The following is a 23972-nucleotide window of genomic DNA, read 5'->3' on the forward strand; positions in this document are numbered from 1 at the left end:
TGTGGCTTAATGCAGGCCAAAACGTTATATTAGCTTCACTCATCTGGGAATGACCAACAATAGCTTGTACAGTACAAAATTCTTTCCATAATGACTTCCACCTGCTGGAGGGCTGCCATTTGCCCTGCATCTCCCTGCAGCTGCTTTCCCATATGCTGCTGGAAGCCACTGCCCTCCCTTTAGGTAAGATCTGAAGCCTGGAGACAGAAGATTCAGTTGCTCTAAGCAAACAAAATCTTTTCCCAGTTCTCAGTTGCAGAGAATGAGACCTGCTATGTCTAAAATCATTTGCTGGATTGCTACCACAGCACAGTCTAGGCTTTAGCTTAATCAGCTTAAAACCCAGGTCTCACAGAGAGCCCAGCTGGCAAAGCATCATTTTTATTCCTCATCCATCTACACTGGCAGGCCACATCCTTGATCACCACATAACAGACACTTGCTCATTTTCAGGTCTCTGGTAAGAATGACCCTGAGTTTAGTGCACAGAAAGTCCCTCTATTCTATCATGGTGGTTTGTCGTGGGGATTGTACTTTCTGCAGGAAATGTATGGGCTTCATTAGAGAAGCTTCTGACTTCTTGTTGTTTTGTTATTTAATGTAACACAGCTTAATATATATGCCAATCACAAAACACTGAAGGTCTAGGACTAGGAATTAGTCCACATTCATTCTCTCACACATAACCAAACATAACGTTTTCAAAAGATTCATATAGAGATAGAGACATTCCCTCTATACCCTGGAGTTCTCCAAACTAAAGATTAAATGGAAACATAAAAGGTCCTTTTGAAAAACATTTCTGAGTGCTGAAGACAGGCATTGTTGAGTTATATGAAGTTGATATTTGCAAGTTACTAGCAAAAAGGCTCCCCATAAAACTAAGAATGGGTATAAAAGGAGTTCAGGAAAATTATACTCTAAGGCATCATTTTGAATTTTCCCATCTTGCTGCATCACATTTAGTTTATACAGGTTGTAACAGGTGAATGCAGCCTGAAGGCATGAATTTGTTAATTAAAATGTAGAGTGAAGCATACAAGAAAACAAACAAACAATTAATTCATATTGCCACATATTGGCCACCTAGTCAGTCAAAATATATGAACGGCAAATAAGGCAGACAAAAGAAATAAGAGAAAAAAGGAGGCATTTTCATCCTGAATCAGAAAAAGCTCAATCAGCACAAACAGCCTATTTTCAACTATCTCACACTCACTAACACTAGGAACAAAATCAGCTCTAAAAAACTTATGGCATCCAATGAGCACTCTATTGCCTTAGTAATTAATTTTTGCTGAGGTCTTCTTGTCACTTATGTTGAAGATGTGTTCTTTGTGTTTTTCTCTAAATATTGACAGGAAACAGGAACGTTGGCCTACAGGAGTAGCAATCTACAAATTCAGCTGCTGTCCAGCTTTTGTGTTCCTCAGAGCTCCAGCACATTTCTCCACAGTTTAACAGACTCTTTCTCCAACAGATTCTTTCTCCAGACTCTGTCTCCAGCTGCACATCCTGTCTGGATGTTGTAGCAGAATAGTTTGTGGAGAAAAGACATCCTGGCAATCATTTTTAAGCAGAAAAGCTCCCTAGCATACATCAGGGAGGTAAGGAATGTGCCGAAACCCTGAAGGTCTTACAAATATGTAACAATAGAACATCATTAGAACACGCATATCAGACTTGAAGAACCTTATTTTCTGGTCTGTGAAGTTGCTTGGACACAGAGATCTGTCATGTGTTCAGAAGACTGTAAAAGAAAGTAGTTAACACTCTCACACAGTTACACAGCAATTTGTGACAAATTCTGTGTTTGGTTATACAACCATATTTCTTCTGCCTAGCTGAAAGCTGCTGTGAGACTGTACCCCAGGAAATAAGATTGGATAGGTCAGTAATTTTAAGGAGCTCTTAATTCAAAATATATTCAGAAGAGGTAAAAAGTATGTTCAGACTGACCACATATCTTTTGTGAGCCTCAGTATCATTTAACTCCAGAAACCCCTCTTTATTTCTAACCCCTGAATATATAACATTCCACTTGTACAGCCTGTGACATCCCTACAACAACCTTGAGGCTTTAATATAACAAACAATAGTCCCATTTTGGCTTGAGAAACTAATGGATACACAGTGCACTTCTTTTCTTCCTACATACCATAAAAGATCATCTCCAGCAGATTTGAGATGTGCTACGTCCCCACCATAAAGTACAAGAAAGTAATAAAACTTTCAGTGCATCTTAAATGGATTAAAAGAGAGATGTAATTAATATCTCCCAAAGTATGCACATTGTTGAAGTATTCTGAGATCCAGTAAATTGCTGGTATAATTTAAAGTTTAACACAGGTTATTTAAAGTTTCCTCCTCATAGGTAAATGGTGCATATTAAGAGCACACCCTGTAATGTTATCTTTTCAAAAGTAAAGAGAAGAAATTTTGAGGCAAGTGAAGTTATTTCCCATTTTAAATCCGTTATTAGAACAATATTATTTGATAAATTATTTGCAACGGTGGCTGCATCAATACATGTGTATAACTGGAACTTGTTTTCAAATGTTGCTTCTAAGGCATCTCAAGATGTACCATAATGCAAAGTGAGATCTGGTATTCATGTAATACTCAGAGGCCTTCATTTTCACAAGATTGCCCAGGGAAAAAAAAAAGTTACATTAATGCAACTCTTCTGCCAAATTTCTTGTACACAAATACACAGTTACAGCAAATTGAACTACAATTACTTCCCATAAGAGGTGGACATAATTCACCAACTCTTCCCAATTCCCTTTACAAAGATATCTTTTAAAGAGAAAATAAACTCAGAAAACTGTTGTCTGATAAAATCATTACCTACACCCTACGCAAAGCAGAAAATAAAACCCACCTAAATGGTCTCTGGAGAATATAAAATAGTTTGCAGTGTTTCAGAGCTTCATCAATTTATGAGGTAATGTAAATTCCAAAGGTTGACAATAATGCACATGAAATAAAACCCACTAGTTCTGAAGATTCAGTCAAACAAATTCAGGTTCAATTGATTTAGCAAATCTTTGTAGAGACATCCTTAGTTGCCTAGAACCAAGATATACTGGGAGGGCGTTTATGAGGTTCTTCGCTTTATTTTTAAGTCTCTTATCTGCCACGACCCACTTGGCTTACAATGTTATTTCATTCAGAAACAAACCAAGGCTTTTCATCAGAATGCTTTGGATTATACAGAAATAAAGCATTAATTAAATAAATAATCAAAACCATGAACTAGTATTTTCCACTGAATAAAGATTATACTGAACATCTCTTTCACTAACCCTATACCTACACAGATATTTTAATATTTTATTTGAAAGCTGGAAGAATCTCATATCATTTGCATGAAATATCACAATCACATCACAAATAACATATTAGGCCAAACAAAAGGGATCAGTTCTCTGCTATTATAGAGCATTTCTTCCATCAAGCTGCCTCTCTGATCACTTAACGTTAATTTTTCATTTGGTTTCCCTGAGAGACGAACAAGGAGCAGACACAATACAACTGACTGTCATCTGCACACCAACAGGCAATCACAGCTAATTTTAAATTGCTTCATGTACAAGGTTCAAGCTCAGCTGCTTCGTGCAGAAATTGGGAAGAAGAGGAATTAGATACCTGTCAGAAACCAACTGGCTCTCTGCCAGGACTGCACAGTTCCAGCAGCCCTTGATCAGGGGCACTGTAGATTCAGCTCTTTGTACCACTGCCCCTCTGTCAGCCAGGAGACTGTAATGCCTTGAATGCCTACCTGGCTGATAATTAGGAAATCGCATTAGTAGAGAGCCAATGGAATTCATCTCCATCCTCAGCAGCATGACAGGTCATACAAACCTCACAAAATAGATTTGCACAGCCTGAGATTTAAAATATGTAATCTTTACTACTCAAATGCTAGATTGAGACCACCAAAATTGCTGGAGTTTTTATCCTTCTATTATGATTATTTTGTATTATACACACATGCTGGCTGACCCCTTAAACACAAGCTGGAAATTCCAAGATTTCATTTGTATCTTCTTAAAGTACAGAGGACAAGACATACAGCACAAAGGGATAATCAGAATCTTGGAAATATTTATTTCCCACTTCGATGAGAATGATGAGTTTAAGCCCTTTTTTTTCTCCTAAAGCTTTGCTAGAAAGAAATTTGAAACATTCTATAAGATTCCTGTATACTTTAAATAATATACTTCTCTGAACAGAAACTATTTGCACTGTATGACTAAATTTCACAGGTATTTGTTTCTTGAACGGGGTACATGTATTTAAAATCTAAATGTTCTAACAGGAATCAATCTAATCAGCACTGTTAGGTGCTCCAAGTCTAAGAAGTTTTTTAAAACCACAGAAAACATTTTAGACACTGGATTAACACATTCCCTCAGATGTGACAACCATCTCAACTGTGAGTTCCATTGCTCATATTTTTATGATCTGACTTTGTAGATACATATATAATTAATGCACTGGTCTTCTTTTAAAGACTGAAATTATTCATATTTTAAAATAAATGTTGATTACACTTTAAACAATAATCACAGATTAATAACATGTACTCTTCAAAAGATCCCTTAAAAATGCATCTGTTGCTTCACCCTTCAGAATAAAAATACACAGTAGAAAAGATGCATCAACCAGAGCAACCAAAAGGAAAACTCAGTCAACTAACAGATGAAGAAACAGGGCATGATATCACAATAATCAAGTCATTAAGATCCAGCTCCCCTCATTGAAGCCAATGAAAATTAGATACAAACATTTTCTTAAAATGCAATCATACGTGTTTCTAAAAAATTCTAGAATGAGAGCTGGTATACTGCCAAAATTATATACACATCAAATATACTGGTATTTAAAGTATTTAAGTTATTTATTATTCTTAAACAACTTGCCTTCTACACAAACTTGACTCAAACACACCATCAATTGACACATGCTATGAACTAAATATTGCTATTGCTTTTCATGATTAGAAGATACGATACCTCTGTCTGAAGTATGGCAGCTCTCTGTTCTTTGGCAGTAAGGGACTCTTTAAGCACTTCAATGTGTTGCTTGCAATCTGAATTCTGATTGCTAAGGGTTTCAAGCTTAGTTTGTAAGGCAAGAAGTTCTGATTCTTTCTTTGACAGTTCTTGTTTCAGTTGATCAATCTGCAGTGGGGAAAAAAAATTGTTGAATCACTAATTTCATCTCCAATTCATAGTTCCATTTGAAATCGGAGAGGTGTGAATGACCATGATATGACAAAAATGACCATGATATGACAAATCAGACACCTGTGAATTCTGGAGGAGGATTAAGATTCAGACTTTTTACACTCACAACTTCAACTGTGCTTCTTGTAATTTAATGTACCTTGTTTTGAGAATGATTGCCCTGCTGTTGCAGAAGTTTAAAGGAAACTCTTAAAGATTATACATGATGATTTGGCCTGTAAATTCACTATGGACCTCACTTAAGTTCAAAAGCATTTATCCTAGGTGAGGCAAGTCTGGCAGGATGGCAAAAATGTATAGGGAAAAAAGTGTTCATAAAAGTATAAATTCAATCCTTCCAACAGCATGATTCCCGTGACTTATCATTAGCCAGAATGAATCAAGATCTTTTTAGGAGCCTGATAAAGAAAAACAGGCATCTTAGTAAGGAGAGGAAAACAGAAAAGTGGAATTTTAACCTTTCTCTTCTTGCAAATGTGTTGCTGCCCACCATCCCCACACCTCCTATTTTTCTCTCTGGCAGTTCTCATGGAATTCTCAGGTACTAGAAAAGCCAAGCCAAAGTGATTAACTTAAGAGAAGTCTGGGGAAAACATTATAAAAAATTCCACAGATTGAAAGGGCTGAGAGATTTTAAAAGCCTATCCTAGAGGAAACAGTAGAAACACAGTCACTAAGACAGAGCTTCTGAATTTAAGTGAATTTAAGGTTCATCAGTAAACGTCATGGAACTGTGATTATTTTTCCCTTTCCACAATGATAAATGGGAGGAGCAGCCACATGGCACAAAGTTGTGGATTCATGACAGGAATCAGAACAAAGCACTGGACAATACACAGAGTGATGCTAAAGGATGATGAATTCTTGTGAAATAACACTGGTCATGAGACTAATTCAGATCCATCATCTCATGAGGATTATTTGTAATAAAACACCTCACTGCATATGCATAACTCAGGGAAATCACACTTCCTTTATATTTGGAAAGTTTTCTTGATGATTATAAGACCTAGATAGTTTTCTTTAAAATTCAAGTTTCAATTCTGCAAAAACCAGAGATGTGCTAGAAAAGCTCTTTCCCATTCTCTCCCAGCAGTTGCATGTTTAGTGGTAGATGGAGAGTGATTCAAAAATCACCAGGAAAAGAAAAGAATATGTATCCACAGGCTGATTCAACTCAACCACATCCCAAAGATCCACATACTAAAATATTTTACAAATTCAATACTGTATGGCACTGGAAATATTTACTGCTGATTAAAATATTTCTATTTGGTTTTAGTGTATCCTTAAAAATTAAATTTAAAATACGTTTCTTCCAACTACAGTCCATATGCATGTCTTAATATATTTATTCCTTATTTCTCTTTATAAATCCCAACACATTTGTCTAGCTGCTTAAGGTGCTGGGATAGTCACCCCTGAGCTACTGTATAAAATCAAGATCTGTCCTGGCACTAAAAGAAATCACCTTCAGAGTCTGAAAGTATCAAAATAAGAAAAGGAGGATACAAAAAACAGATGTGAGGAAAGACTGCAGCTAAGAAGTCGCTAGAGAAAACTCCTGAAAGCAAAGCACCATCCTCCATCCCCTGGAAGCAAAGATGGCAACTGAGACAAAATGTATACAAAATGAACAATGGGAAAATCTGTCTACAAGATACAAAGACAAGAAGTAGATCTGCAGCCAATCTGAATTACATCACATGCTTTTCATGAGACGCATGTGAACATCACAGATGCTTAATCTCTTCTAGAAACTCTTCTCGCTTTATTCCTTGACACAACCCACACCCTGAGAAATAATAATAAAAAAAAGGAAAAAGGCTTTATTTTCATTGCAGGTATGTTCTTTGTGTTTTAGAAACAGAATCTGTTTAGTATAAAGTTCTGGCTACAAGACCTACAAATTGTCAGGATTTTAAAAATGTGTTAGAACACTCAAAAAAAGCCCCCCAAAAAACCACAAACCAAACACACACAACACGCAAATGCGTTGAATAAATATGCTTTTGGTTGGTGTTTTATCAAAATAAATATAATTGTGAAAAGGTAGTAACATTCCAATTTAAAAAGATTAAGTCTCAAAAACACAAATGGATAATAAGAAACTACATAACTTCTAAAGAAATTTTTAGACCTGGGTATACACACTTTTTAAAGTTCTGCATTATCTATTAGTGAGGGGGGGAAAAGTAAAGAGGATGTGAAACAGATTGCTGTCTCTAGCAGATATGCAAATGTTTTCACTTTGCTATATCTAAAGTGATGTGGAAGACCAACAGTCACGATTCAGTGAGACCTCCTGATCTCAGTACAACAAAAGTCAAAGGCAAAAATGTTTTTGTACTTTTTAAAGACTACAAGGAAGAGAACCTGCAAGTCTGGGTATAAGTACCATAGCATCAAAAAACTCCAAGTCTGACCTCTGATCCAACCTTCCCACTATCCCACATATTTCATATGTGTAATTTGCCTGTCATCGCTTTTTCAACATTGCCCAATACAATCTTGTTTCACCTCCTTTTCTGAAACCCTAGTTCCTTTCTCTTCCTTCTCAATTTACAATTCTGTCACCTCCCACAATTTCAATTCCTCAGATACTAGCATTTCCAGAAAACCATCATCTCTTTTCCTCTATTATTATTTTTACACACCAAATTCTTTCATGACATTACACAGAGTAACTGGGAAACAAAGGAGAAAAAAAAACCCTGAGTACTGCACATTAAAATTAATGAGATAAATCTTGAAGTAAATAATTCCATTAAATGAAACTATGCTGATTTACACATTGTAAGATCTTGTCTTATGTGACAAATGACAACTGCTTTTTAAAATAAATGATTTAAGTAAAGGTAAAACAGTAGCAGAGCAAATGATGTGGCTGCTCACAGCAGAATCTACAAGTCTACCAGTAGATTCTACAGGTTACATTGAGCAAGATCTATTTTTAAACTGGTTATCACAATTCCAGGCCTATCCAAAAAAAAAACAAACCAAAATGCTGTTGCTCTCCTGTATATATTTTCTAGAGAATCTCCTAGAGCTTACATGCTCCCTTCATACAGCAGGAAAAGTTCTTACATGCAGACATTAATTACAGAGTGCCTTGTTACTGCTTAATCAATTCTTAAAACTCATTTTGATGGTAATCTGCTGAAGTTGTACTAAACTGCCACTAGATCTCTTCACAATCATTCCAGTGGATAGCATGAGTTCCAATATTCGAAGAACTACTTGAATTCCAGAGTGCAAACTCACATTTGAAAAAAAGGAACCTGTTCCTTCCAAAGGATGAACACTAGTAAGAGAAGTAGTCTTGCAAAGCAGATATTATTTTTAAAAGTATGCTTCATCCTATATGTTTTCTTCATGTTCTCAATAAAGATATTTGAAAGTGCAGCTCTCTTAGTCACGTAAGCTTTCAAACTTGTTTTGACAATATCTGTATCACGTGAATGATGGCGAGTTTTCTCCCCTCAAAACACAGCAAGGAGAGTCATCATCAAGTAGGCAAGAAAAAAAAAATCTAAGCAAGTTTTCTTTCTCATTTTTACAATTTCTGTTTAACCACAAGTCACAATAAAGCCTATATGTTTGGAGAGAGTGACTATTACTAAGAATTAGTTAAGAAAATAAACACTTCCCAGCATTCTCTAGTGCTCATGTACTATAAATAATATTCAGTATTTGTCTCCATTTAACACCTTTCCATTTATTTAAATCAGGAACAGATTTGTAGCAAGTTATACTTCAAGAATAAATGAAAGGTATTAAGAGCTTCATAACATCTAAGAGTGTTAACTGTGAGAGGAGTTTTTTTTACTCTTTGCCATCAATCAAGGCTTCCACTTATCAGGATTTATCACCTATCTCAGGTTCAACAGATCAGGTATAATAAGATCTGTTTGCTGACAGCTCCATAAATACTTTTCCACCTTGAAGGGTTCTCAGATGAATGACAAAAATAAAATATTCTGCTGCAAATCTCAATTTTAAGTGGATGAAAAGGACTGGTGAAAGGAAACAGGCAAAATTTCATCAGAATGTGGCATTTATCAAAGATCAGAAGACTGTGACAAAACAAGGCATGTTTAATACTCTTCTCATTCATCTGCTTTCTGGGCCACAGAAACATACTGAAGCTTTTTCTCTCAAAAATGTCACAAGATTGTTAACAAAGTACTGGGGTTTGTTCTTTATATCAACAGGTTCGCTGACATGCATTAGGAGTTTTGCTGTAAATTACTAAAACTGAATTGCTGTTGATGTTTAAATAGGCAAAATAATTTTACTAATGATAATGCTACTTGGGAACTTCAGCTACTTTTCAGTAGTGTCAGAGCTTTTTTCCAACAGAATAAATACATTCTTAGATTTTTTTTAAATAAATTGCATTAATTAGGCATGGGTACTAACATTTTCAGTCCTTCTTTAGCATAAACCCTCAAACAATGAACAAGCAATACTCTTTTGTGAGCTTGATACCAGGAAATGTGTTACATCACTACATATTTACTATCTGCCTGTGGTCAACTCGTATTAATCTATATCCACTAATGTGAAATGAGAGGTACTCTGCAGGAACAGTCATTAAATTGCTAGTCTTTAAAATATGAGAAGAGTACAATTTGGCAGCACCTACGAAACACAGATCCTTACTGCAAAACTGCTGTCAAAACCAAAAAAAACCCAAAAAAAAAACCCAAACAAACAAACAAACAAAACCCTCTTCCTTACCTATTCTTAAGTCAAAATATAAACACATATTTATTTATCCAAAAACACCTCACTCTTGATTATTGCATAGTTGAGATTTACCAAAAGAAGACATACAGAGAGTTGCTTGTGCTGAAAACAGTCAAGTTAAAACTTTTCTTTCCATTATTTAAACACTCTTAATTTCTCACATAAATAGATGTTACCTTATTTTTCATGAACTTTGAGTGACTCTTGTAAACTTCTATTTGTTTGATTTCTTCTTCTCGGTCCTCTGTATTCAGAACTCCGTTTGTCTTTAACATCTGTATTTCATCTTCAAGGTCTCTTATATTGCGCTCAAGTGAAGCTATTTTTGTATCCTAAGTTATAAAAAAGAGAGTATTGAAAATTATATGAAACATATATTAAAGGATAACGGAAGTATATCTGTGCTTGCATGAATATCAAATAGTTAAATGGCAGAAATAGATGGTACAAACAGAGAATGCAGATACTGCCATAAACCAAGAGTATTTTGATTGATTTTGGCTTAAAGAAATGCAGAATTCAGATCTCCTTCACAACCAGGAAAGATGCAGTGCTATGTTGTGTTGCACAGTCTGCAGAGAATTGTGGTCAAAATTCCATCTTCATTCCTATTTTTCAACATATACGTGATAACATACCTTGTTATCACTGCTGACCATCTAGGCCTGGCTATTCTTCCAAGCTCTTAAACACAAAGTTTAGCCTGTACACAATCCCTGCAGGAGAACAGGCCACTCATTGTGACCCAGCCTGAGGCTCAGTTTCCCTGTTTCTCTGGAGCTCTGACTGTTCAAGAGGAAAGGTCGTTTCCTCACATACTTGCACCACATACAGTGCACCACACTGATGTGCCAGTTTTCACTGGCAGACATGCTTATGGGTTGTACTACTATGCAAATACTCTGTGGGTCCTGTGTGAAGAGTGTGTTTTAATCCAGACAAGAGCTCAGTGATGCAAAAAGATGTCACACATTTCAGTGAGAAATCTTGAGACAAAGGAATTTGAAGCAGAAGTTGAGGAGAGCTACATTGCATGAGAGAAAACTTACCATACAGGCAAAGTAATGCACTTCGAGGGGAATATGGAATACCAAGCCGTTTCATGCCTCTTACAAATTTCCAGATTAACTGCATCCCCTTTCAGAAAGGAAGATCCAGACAAATGATAAAAAAAGTGCCAAAATGCAAAGGAAACAGACAAAAGAAATTCTTGGAATGTGAAACTTGTTGGGTTTTATCTTTTACCTCAATAGCTGCTTTTCTATCTGGAAAATATCTGATACTGAAAATACTGATGATAATCAGCCGTATTTCCATATTTTTCTTTCTTGATGGGTATGTTCAAAGAAACAGAGTATTCCACCAAAAACCAATTAAAAAACACAAAGGAGATGACTAGGGATGCACATTTAAAAAACCAACCAAACAAAACAAAACACAAAATAAAACAAACAAAGCAACAAAGTAGAAAGATCACACACCCCACCACCACAGTATACCCCCACACCCCTTCCCATTCTGGAGGCCATCCAACCAGCTTTTAGACTATATACCAATATCTACTATAATTATGGACTTGGGTTTTTAAATATCAACTTTTCAAGTTGCAGGTAAAATGTAACTTAGTTTACTTAGTATCTGAGACTAACATTACTAACATCACAGATTTCTAACAGCAGAATCCTAAAAATTTTATTGTTTGTCCATAGAACCAGCATTACTCATATCACAAAGGCTGTATGAATGATCATGAAAACCAAGTAATGTTTCTAAGTGACCAGCTCCTTCATGTGACAGAAATCAAACACTATATTAAACTGTTCTGTTAAAAAAATCTATATATTTTTAAATTTAATTTTAAAATTAATTTTAATTTTACAATAAGGAAGTAAAAAAATATTGGAGATGGAAGGGAAAAATAAAAGGAAAGAATTCTATTAAACCTTATCATTTGGAGAAATTGCACAAAAAGGAAAATACTATAAGAAAATATAAAATAAGAATTTTAAAAGCTATCAAGACTTATGCACAACACAAAACAATTGTAGCTCTCACAGATACTACAGTCAATTCAGCTTGGTCCATCAGACTTCATTTTAGAAATATTTTACTCCTATTTTTGAAGATAAAAGCAAAACCCAAGCTTCACTGCACTTCAGAATGGTTTTGCAATGAAAGATATTAATACTTACATGACCTGTTATGACATGGCATCTGGGAGTAGTCTTTATCAAATCTCCCCAGCTAAGTCTATAAGAGTCTGCCTTTTTGTACTGCATGTGTATTTTATGTATTTGCAAATATAATGTGGCAGAAACAATTTATAGCACGGCCTGTCGCACTCTTTAGAAGGTTTATACATCGCAGAATAACATTTAAGCTTTATGAGAAATATCTAACATAACTTGTGCAAGCATTTTCTGTACTTCTACTTTATCACAAGTTTGAAATCTCTGAGGAAAAGTTTACTTTTAATCGATCTCTGTATATTATGATCACACGTGTAAAAACTAGTTTTTAATAGTTTTTACGGGGAAAAATTGTCACTGTCAGTTTTGTATTAACTTTTTATTGAAACAGAAGCCAGAAATTTCACAAATTCTGAAGACCATAAAATCTGTTTCAGAATAATCTATCGATGACATTAGTGTTGACAAGACAGAAGAGAAGACAGACATCACCTTCAATCCCAGACTGCTCAAGGATCTACTGTTCCCTTATGCATGCTGGCTTGCCCAGGAAACCTGACAGTTTTCCTGTCTGGTCAGCTGCTAGAAAGTGAGGAACCTTGCAGGTCAAAGCTAACAGAGATCCTAGAGCTCCAGTGGGTACTGCCACAAGGGAGCTGGGCTCGCTTGCAGGATGGATAGAAATTTAAGGCTTTGCGTTCGCTAAAAGTTTTGACAGAACAAGCACATTCCCAATAAAATCTTCTGATTCAGCTGAATCAGCATTTTCCCACAGAAAACTTCAACTGGAAAACTTTCAACCAGCTCTTGTTGTGGCACAGGGTCTGGCAAGCTTTCAGAAACTGAAATAGGAACAGATGCAGTATTTCCTTCAGACCTCTAAGATTTATCCACATTAGCAGCATTCTGAAAAAAACTACGTGGGTCTGTGTCGAATCACAAAGATTCCTTTGCAAAAATATTAAGGAAGCAGCTTCGTATTAAATGGTACTAATAAACATCTTCTGAGTTCCACAACAATGCAAGATTTGTGCAGATTTTTCCACTCAGGCCCTCTAAATCTGTTAAAAGACGTAAGATTATATTAGCAGGATTTGTGACAGAGATCAGGGTACTTGCCCTAATCTGCCCCCTCCTTCCAGCAGTAACCCATACTTCTTCCTCATCTCCTTTATTAGAACAGTGTTGCAGGTACTCTGTGAGAGAGGTTAGGGCTATTTCTATGCTGGACCTAGCAGAAATCCACCTCTTTGGGATGTGAAACAATTGGTATGTGTCCTGATATTGAAGACAATAATATTTCACAAAAGAAAAGTGACTAAATCTACAAATGAATTTCCACAATGCTGTTTCATGAATCATATCAGTCCTTACAGGAGTCCTATAGTACATTTCCTGAACACTGAGAGGTGGGAAAAGGATTATTTGCAAATAATCCCAGAATATTCTGAGTTGGGAGGGACGCACAAGGATCATTGAGTCCAACTCTATATAACGAAGCATTCCAGGCTGTCTTACTCTGAAAGGAAAAGTAACAAATGCTACTGCTCATCATTTGAGATACCTGATAAATTTAAACTATATCTGTGAAAAACTTTGCTTATAGGACACTGAACAAGCAATTAGAAAGGAATATTTGAAATCTCACATTTAATAAAACTTAAATGTAAATGCACTTATGTACACTTGCTGTCAACAGACCATACAGGACTACTCTTACTCTATGCATTTTTTAACTTTGTCAATTTCATGCAGAGATTATTCAGGTTTATCTTTGAAGACAAGGGAAGTGAAAGCTCATGCAATCTTAACAATAAGAGTATGTTGCACTGCAAACACAAATAACACACTTTTTTAGAACCAAACCCATACCTGAAATATCACAGCTGGATCAATACACAAAGATGGCTCTTTCTGCAAGTAAGGTAAACCACAAATATTTTCATTTACTCTACAGCTTACCATTTTTAAAGAGTTTATCATTCTAGTTGCTAGACTCCATATATTTTGGGATGGTCTATATTATATATGTTTAAGATGAGCTTTATGACATATCTGTAGGCAATTAATTTCTAATTTTCTCTCTCAAGTACTATCACTGTTCTAAGCCCAGAACTGTCTTAATAAGATCATAGCAGCATATAATGGTTTGGGTTGGAAGCAGCCTTTAAAGATGACTTAGTCTAACTCTCCTGCCATGGGCAGGGACACCTTCCACTAGACCAGGTTTCTCAAAGCCCCATCCAACCTGGCCTTGAACACTTCCAGGGATGAGGCAGCCATAACTTCTCTGGGCAACCTGTGCTAGCGTCTCACCACACTCATCATAAAATTCTTTTTTCCTTATGTCCAATTTAGATCTACCCTATTTCAGTTTAAAACATATACCTTTAGTCACAAAGTCAGAAGCAACCACTGCAACAAAACTAGACCAGCTTGAGGGAACAGGAGTATGTGGGAAAGGGAAGCATCCTGATCTCCTTTGGTTTTGGGACATTGCTTTCCAGAAGAAGGAAGGGTTTCTGGAGAAGAAGATCTGTTGCAGACAAGAGAACAGAGTAAAGAATGTAAGGGGAAACAACAGAGAAAAAGACATGGGACATCTGGAAGTGAACATGTCTAAGTAGCAGAATCAGAAAGTTGGGAAAGAAAGGCCAGTGCAATACCTCTGAAAAGACAAGATATATCTGGAAAGGTATAAATAAAGCAAGAAAAATAGGAGTCAAGCCATAGGATGTAAATTTTCCACCTTTTTTGGTTTGCCCTTTGGGGTTTTTTTACATGAGAACACAGAAGACAGACACTGGCCAAGGAGACAACAGTTAAGCAGAAAATGCAGTTGCTCTAAGAAAAGACAACTACTTGCAAAGTTTCAGAGATAAATGAAGAGCATTACAGGACAGGAAAGGTAGTGCAGAAAAAAAAAGATGTTTAGGACAAATAAAAAAAACCACAGGAGAAATTAGAGGTAGAAGAAATGGGTATAACTTCATTGGATGAAAGGGTGTACAGAAAGCATTCAGCAGTGGCAAGGGCCAGAAGAAAACCACAGGAAAGGATAGAAGGATTTATGAAGGAGGGAAAGTTGCACCCTGACAGAGCCTGGGAAAGCCATGGAGGGGACTCAGACAAAAGCTAACAGGTATGGGGGTGGAAGAGGTTAGGTGCAGTGAAGAGAAATATGTCCTGCTTGGAGCCTCTGCATTGTGGAGTGTATGGCCTCAGATTGCCATATTACAGGCTAATCCTCTCCCCCTCCTTCTACCCTCAACACTGTAGGGAAATGATTGTTTCAATGCTTGATCATTCAAAACAAATGTTCCACATTTTTTTTCAAAACAAATGCTGTCTGGATTAAGACAATTTAAATTTACTTGAAAACATTCCAAATCTGGAACTTGTAATGAAAACTGCTGTTTAATCATGTGGCTTTCAACATCTTACATTTGTCCCTTTTTCTTTTCAATATTAGGCCTATTTTAGACAGGGCAACCCCAAAGGAGAGAGTGTTCATAGGAAAAGAAAGAACTGTGTGCCTCATTGCCAAAAAGCAGCTCTGCACCAGTGCTCCAGCAACATGACTGCAGTCTCACTCATGAGAAATGAAAGCCCTCATTACAAAGATCAGATCTTTAAAAAATGGAGCAACACACCACACCCACCTCTCCTGGGAGACAGACAGAAAACAGAAAACACTTTACTGTCTTCAGGGACAGACACTGTCAGGAGTGGCTGCAACTACAGTCGTCACATGTGCCATTCGTGTGTCGTGTACCCCCCACCCCTGTTCTTTTCAGAGTTTTGGTACAGGAAGATTACATTGTTAATAACCCACGTGAAAGATTATAAATTATTCTAACATGTTATTTTTGTATCCCAAAACTTTTACATTTATAATTATTAATAATAATTAATATATTAACCAAATATTAATAGAAAGAAACCAGTTTCTCAGTCGACATCCTACTTACTCATTTACTTAGGGTAACAAGTTGATGCAAAAACACGTTTTAGATACCATACAAAGACTTCTAAACTAGAATAATGTCCAAGGCAAATATACATCAGAAGATGAAATACTGATATCAATGTACCTTCTTTATTACTCATATAATCCAAACTAATTTTTATCTATTAAAAGACAGATACTGTATTTATAAAGTCCTGCTGTTGTTTTAACTGTATGTTTACCACAATGTTCAGACATGCTGAACTCATTTGCTCATAACAGAAGTCACTGGCAAAATGAGGCCTTTAATTTGCACTTCCTTTTAAGATTGAAAGGAAAGACCATCATTAACATATTTCAGGCAGCATTGCCAACTCACAAATTATCTCAAGTCTCATGGTATTTTTGTTACATTCCAGACTCATAGAATTATGCAAAAATATCAGTTTTCACTTTTTAAATTATAATTTTTATCTTTTGTTATTGTGGGGGAAAAAACTATAACACTTTAGTAATATTATACATCAAAAAGAGGAATATATTTTCAGAACTAAGATAGCTGTTTCATCACATTTTGTCATATCTGTTGATGCAATGAATATTTTCCTTAGATTAGCTGTAAAATTATGGTTTAATAACCAGCAATAGAAGAATTGTTTTAAAGATCAAGAATAAAAACACTTTAGCCTTGGACAATTTGCCTTAGACTTCTGTTTCAGTTTATTCCATCTACTTTGGATCTCCTGAAACACACAGACACACCCCCAAGTCTTTTTGAAAAGCTATAGTCAGTTCTCATTATTCAGCAATGCTACACTTGATTTTTTTAATCCATTTTAATAAGAAAAAAGACTGGGAAAAATAAATACTAATTTTTCCTAGCTTCACAACAAAATAAATTGATAAGGTAAAGGAAGCATTTAATGATCTAATACTAAAAGTCATAAATCAACCTTGGCAGGCAGCTAAGTGTCACTCAGCTGCTCATTCAATCCCCCTCAGTGGGAGAGGGGAGGGAGAAAAGGGCAAAAGTGAGAAAACTCATTGGTTGAGATAAAGCCAGTTTAATAGGTAAAGCAAAGCTGTGCAGGCCAGCAAAGCAAAACATGGAATTCATTCACTACTTCCCACCGGCAGGCAGATGCCCGGCTATTTCCAGGAAAGCTGGGCTTCATCATACACAGCAGTTATTTGGGAAGACAAATGCCATAACTCTGAATGTCCTCCCCTCAGTTTCATGGCTGGGCATGACATCTGATGGCATGGAATGCCCCTTTGGTCAATTTAGGTCAGCTGTCCCCAGCTTGTCCACCCCCAACCTACTTGCTGGGGCAGGAGCAGAGTGAGAAACTGAGAAAGCTTTGACTCTGTGCAAGCACTGATGAGCAACAGCTAAAACATCAGCGTGTTATCAACACTGTTCCGGTCTGAAATTCAAAACAGTATCACACAGGTTGCTATGAGGAAAATGAACTCTATCCCAGCCATCCCCAGTACATGACTTCATGCTGCAGAAATAACACATGGGCAAACATGCCAAGACCATACCTTCATTTCGATAACTGTTTGAAGAGCCTTCGTCTTTGCTGGCTCAGGCGGGAGTTGGGTCCTTCTGTGCAATTCCTGTGGAGGGACACGATAGAAATAAGCTTGACGACTCATCTTTCCATTATTTTAATCCTCATATGAATTCATTTCAACAAAATAAAAGTCTGATGGTTAGAAGTATGCAGCTCCTAACGCTACAGGTGCTTCCCTGGCTATAATCCCTCTGGCATCACTGCAGTCCCTGTCTGATGTTACAGTGAACTCTGACAGCACATGCGCTGTTCCTGAACCCCCATCAATAATTAACGTTGCCCCTGATGAGCCAGCGAGTCCTTTCTCAGTCCCAGTACAAGGCTGCTGCTGCTGCTTAAACACCAAAACTTAATCCAGTTGTGTTACTAATTCAAACACTGTTAAATGTTAAATCTTCTACTGTATTTTCTTCTTAGTTTTCCCTCTGATACCTGAAATAAGCAATCTAAAGACATTATATTCAAATTTGACATTTTAAGGATAATAATTATATAGTGGGTTGACGCAGCACCCTCTACAGTAGCAATTACATTTCAGTTTTCACATTTTCATACTGGTTTTTATGCATCTTAATGCAGAGGCAAAAGACAAACGGATTGCAGTAGTTAAGACAGACAGTTAACAGAACTAATATTTACTGGTCTTCATAAAAATAATAATTTTTTAAAAACTGAAGAGTATGAAGACAGCAGCACTCATCTCATAAAACACCAGAGTTGTACCTTGGTATGATATATCTCAATTAAAAAGTCACATAACTACACAGAAAAATGTAAAGGTGTAACAAAACATTGCCATTTGAGAATTTGGTGATGCTTATTCCCCACCCATAAACCATCTGAAAAGTTTATTATTAAAAAAACTGAAACAGGACAAATATAGTCCACTCTCTATTCCTTTGGAGTCCTTCTGCTCCAAAGTCAGGACTGCCATCCTCAATGTCTTTATCTCTCATGTCCTCCTAGCCCGGTGCTCAACACACACACTTGAACTAACCTTATAACTGCGAAAAATATATTTATGCCTGAGGCCAAGAAGCCAAGGTCATTTACCACAAAGGCATTAGCTGGGTTCAGAACCTGAGCTATTGTGTTCCAAATTATGCCTCTCCCAGCTCATCTTCACAAATTCAGGGGAAGGGGAGGGGTGAGGCAGCAGGGTGGAAATCATCAAAAAACATAACACTGTGAGTCCTAATTATCTTTATTCCCATCTCTCAAACCACCTTCTTTTGAATGAAGCAAACCACATACAATTTGACAATCAATTGATTGACTACCAAAAATACAATCAACTCTGGATCGTGCACATATATTATCCTGTCCCCACTCAGCCTACCCGAGCACATTTCTAGATCCTGCCTACCTTATAACCCACAAGTTTAAAAGTCACAATTTTTTGTATCACAAACTATCAATCAGTTTCTTGTTCTGCTTAGCAACAAACATATTGCTTATCCATGACTGAGAAACAACTGCTCTTAAAGACTAAGTAGTAGGAGTGATTTACTGTATGTTATTAAACTAAAATCTACTGCTAACAAACATCTTTATAAAATAGATTCAAAAAATGTGTGGCCTTATATATTAAAATAACTGAAAGAGACAAGTTAGTATACCTAAAGCTAAGTAAGTCTGCATGCTTTTTTATAAGGTTAAATATATTGCAGGCATATATATGTATATTTAAATTACCTCTAACAGATAACAACAGTGAACTTCTAATTTTGCTTTTATGCACTTTCAAAATACTTTGGCATTTATGAAAAAGCATCTCTGATTGGCCCTTTTTCCTTGTTTTTATTTTTTTAATACAACTAACTCTCTACATTCTAAAACGAAAGAAATCTTCACACATCACCTATGCAAGGAATCTCTCAATCACCACCAGCTGTTTGTCTTAGATGAAACGAGTACCTCCACTACACCAATGTTTTAAAAAATAAGAGTATGCCATGGATTTTTCATACAGTTCTACGAAAGTCATGGAAAAATAGTTGGCCAGTCATACCACTATCTGATCAGCAAAAATTACAGCTAATTCTAAGACCAGACTTTGCTCCCCAAGGCCACATAAACTGAGCTGGAATATAAACAGGATTCCACACACTACCCAGGGAGACAAACCAGAGTTTCCACCCCCTTAGCCAAAGATGAATAGACTGCCAAAGATGCGTATTCCGAGATGTCTATCAGAGCATGAAGCCTTCCCTCATAATACCTTTCCTGTTTGCTTTATGAATCAATCTGATGCTGGCTGACTTAAAAGCTTTTCTTCTGTATCCCTGATGGTAAAATGAAGCAGACTTTAGGATTCTGGAGAAGATCAGAAACTTACTCCCATTTTATTATTTTGTGTGGGTTTTCTTCCAATCAGATTCAAACATTTGGAGGCTCCCACAAGGTTCAGTCCTTGAATTTATGTTGTTCTATGTTGGCACTTTTTCTTTCGGGGTACCTGATTCAGGGATCTACTTCTGGGGTACTAATTTAAGGATACCCTTAATGCGCATGATACCTTACACTGATCGTTTTACTATCTGAGGTCACCTGGAGGGTTTCAAATTTGCCTGAACAGCTAAGCAAGAGATATTCTGAAGATTTCATGAAGTCCTCATAGCCTAAGGAAACCAGATTTTTATCCATTACATCATTTTTGGAATGATGCTGTTTTCTCTTTTTCAATTTCTTTTAATAAAAAGCCCAGGGAGCCTAATAAAAATAGAAAAGTTAAAAAAAATAGAAAGGAAACCCCCCCCCCCACAAAAAAAACCCCAAAAACAAACAAAAAAAACCCACAAACAAAACAAACAAAGAAAAAAAGTATCAGAGAGAGTTTCTTTTAACTTGAATTTTATTGATTGGAACTGACATGACAAAGTACTTGTGTCATCACCTTTGCAACCACCAAATCTACACTAATAATCTCTAAGAGATGCACTCATTTATAAAATTACACTTTCATTATATTCCTATATAACATCTGCAATTAATAGTAATTTTAAGTAACCACTTTGCACATGCAAATTATTATAATTCTGTGTAACCAAAAGCCCACATATAGTATTTCATAGTGATGCTTAGTTGTCAAGGTGATTAACACACCCACACAAAGTCGACAGGTAATCAGATCTTCTTCTTCACATTAAGTTTAACATTCTTTGCTCTTAGACTAAAATGAGCCTCAACCCAAACTTGGCCATTGCTTTCTTCTGCCACAGTATTAGATTAGCACCTTGTACTGGCCTCAGAAGTAACTTCAGCACACAGTTTTAGCACTAATATAAACACAAAAAGGTAAAAAAAAAAAAAACAAACAAACAACCAAAGAGGAGACAGTTAACATTGTATAATCCTAAAACACTGGTGGAAGAGATGTTCTGTTTTGTTGTTCAGAAACTGATAAAATGTAAGGTTTGGGCATTATTGAAAATCTGAACTATATAGCCTAATCTGAACCTAATACTAATTATCCAAATAAAACTGTATCTTTATCCCAACTTTATTAAAAGACACTTCACCACCAGGCTGCAGGAAAGTCAGGGTACTGCAAACTGATACTCCTTTTACTCTGTTTCTGACGTATTTCATTAAGATTCTTAAGACATCGGTGATATGTGTTGTTCTGGTTGGATGGGATTGGGTTGAAACTCTAAAATAAAATGCTATACCAATGCAGCTGACATAGTTGAAGATTCTACCTTTGCATAAAACTGCCTAAAATAGCAGGGCACAAAGTGCTAGAAAGAAAAGGACTATTTCAGAAAAGTAGGCAATTTTGAGATGGTATGAGTGCGTGCATTTCAGTTGATAAGTTTCTCCTAATTAAAAAGCAGAAGGAAAATGAAACCATAAACTAGAAAATTCCTAAAAATTAACACAAAACTCAAGACTTCTAAAAAAATAAAGGCATAATACAAACACAACCATTAGAATCAAATAACCACTGGAAGAAGAAAGATAAATGATTGAGGATGGCAGGAACTATACAACTAAAGATGACAGCAACTCCACCTAAGGGAACCTAAAAATGGGCATGAGAAACCATTGGATCAGTAAATGTAGATTTCTGCATTCACAGGTAAAATGTTCAAGTCCGTAAATCACAGTGGGCAACAGCATAGGAGCTGCTGGTTCTCTCAAACACCTCAAAGCAGATCAGTTCCATTCTCCTGGAAAACAAAACCTTGGGATTGCTTCTACATGATCAGCTTGTCTGAACTTTAAAATTTAAATCAGCAGCATATTAATATTTTAATCAACCATTTAAGTAAAAGCACAGCCACTTACCTGAAGTGTCTAAACAGTAGTGTTTCTTTAGCCAAAAATATCAAAAAGACCAATCAAATTCTATTTAACCAGAATACTAGGAAAAATGTAACACATAGGAATTAATCTGCTTTTTTCTGTTTTCTAACTCTTCACATCTACCCCCAGCCAAAATGGTCTCACAGTAATTTAGATAAAAGGAGATTTAAGAAATCCTGATCAAACCCTTTATCTTTCTGGAAACCATAAACTGACAACACAAAATTTCTATGCCTGGCTCCAGTGTGTAGGAAAAAGAAGCCCTGTTACTGGAAAGAAGTCAAAAAATCATCTTGCCATTGATTGTCTTTTAAAAACTCACTACCACAGGTGTTTGAACTCCATGAGAACCTGTTAAAGAAATTTTGTCAAATCCCAGCAAATTTTACAGTTTGAAGAAATGAAAATGTGGGTACAAGGACATGAAATGAAAAATTATAAAGAGCTGATAGCTATACAAGCTCTGCACTACAGAGAATTCCTCTGTAAATTAGGTGTATTTAAATTTATTAAGTTCTCACAGTTAAGCAAAATACTCAAACGCATGCCTAATTCTCTCTCCACTTATTACTATTTTAAATAAACAGGTAAATATGAGTTTTGATGAATACAGAAGGAGTTGTGTGAATTAGGCACCACAACCAAACTATCAAAGAAAGATCAATAGTCCATCCCTGTGGACAAGTCCAGCAATAATCTCATTGGCCTCAGCGTTACTGTTGAACAATGACTCTGACACCACTCCTACATTAAAAAACTTGGAGGTGTAAAAAAGGGTAGGAGGGAGAAAGCAGGAGTTTTTACACTTATTAAAGCCACCCCATTGAATCACTAGCCAAAAAATTCCTTTACGATGATCGCACTTCCATTTATTCCTGAATTCATGCACGTAAGAAGGCCTTACAACACATTTTACCAACATGCCTGAAGACAGACTATAAGGAAAAATAATCTGAGCGTTAATAAACTCAGCTTTTCTTTGACTTGTATGTCAAAAACACCTTAAGCAACCACGTGTGTTGTCATACTGGAAGTGTCCTCTGGCAAGAGACCACAAAGAAAAAGTTTCAAGTGAAAAGGCGATTTGTATATGGAGCTTGAAATGCACGCGGGACAATTTAGTTTGTAATTGAAAGCACATAGAAAGTTTCCTGAAAGGAGCTACTGAAAGTCCACTTTCACCAGAATTCTTGAAAATTTATTTCCTTTCTTTTTAAAAGGAACAAAATGTCTAGAGGACCGTTTTTTGGGGGGGGGGGGGTTTGCCCAGTATCATTGATCTCTTTTCCTCTTACCAAAATTACCTCTCCAAAATTAGGAAAAGGGAAAAGTTACTGCTTCACACATCATCAGAAAAAGAAACTTTAGTTTTCTCCTTTTCACCATCCTAATTTTATTTAAGAACCCATAACAAACCCCCTGAGTGCATGCAAGTAAAGGAACCAATATATTTGTCTTCAAGGGGAGTTGATTAGGATCAGAAAATAGAAGTTCCAATTGCTGCTTACACTTCTGCAAAGCATATATACTCTGGAAACATCCTGGCTAAAAAACTTTGCAGTGCATATGAAGCTTTAAAACTGCATGGAAAAGCATGCCAATTTTTTTAAAACTAAATGTTTAAATAGACATTTATTAATAACCCAGCTGCACTAAAAGGAGTCACTTAATTTGCAGTAAGACACATGAATGAAACATTGTCGGGAGGTATAAACCGAGATTTTTGGGCTTTTGTTTCTGGGTGCGGGAATTTTTTTTTTTTGGAAGACTTATGTTTTATGAAAATCACATCTTCAAATTCTTATAATGTAAAATCCTTATTATAACAAATCCTTAGTGTAATTCATTGTGTTTAAAAAAACCTTGTCCAACAAACCCATGATTTATTTCCACTCCTTCCTTCCCATTTAGAAGCCAGAACAGACAAAGAAATTTTTTG

At 36.2% G+C, this 23972-nt stretch overlaps 1 protein-coding gene across 9 annotated transcripts in view; it reads right to left on the minus strand.

Annotated features, from left to right (window-relative positions):
• ERC2 (ELKS/RAB6-interacting/CAST family member 2) overlaps positions 1 to 23972 on the minus strand; it is a 443741-nt gene that overhangs the window by 331974 nt on the left and 87795 nt on the right. For all 9 annotated transcript variants that reach the window (XR_003536997.1, XR_003536996.1, XR_003536995.1 and 6 more), the window contains exons 4-6: positions 17694 to 17768; positions 10184 to 10339; positions 5022 to 5189 (exon numbers count right to left, since the gene is read on the minus strand). Coding sequence is in view for 1 of the 9 variants with exons in the window: in XM_027700915.1 (XP_027556716.1) it covers positions 5022 to 5189; positions 10184 to 10339; positions 17694 to 17768 (399 nt within the window). In the remaining 8 variants the exon portion in view is untranslated. The remainder of the gene's footprint in view (positions 1 to 5021; positions 5190 to 10183; positions 10340 to 17693; positions 17769 to 23972) is intronic.

The sequence above is a fragment of the Neopelma chrysocephalum genome, unplaced genomic scaffold, assembly GCF_003984885.1.
Source record: "Neopelma chrysocephalum unplaced genomic scaffold, ASM398488v2 Primary Assembly neopelma1_147, whole genome shotgun sequence".
Classification (NCBI taxonomy): Eukaryota; Metazoa; Chordata; class Aves; order Passeriformes; family Pipridae; genus Neopelma; species Neopelma chrysocephalum.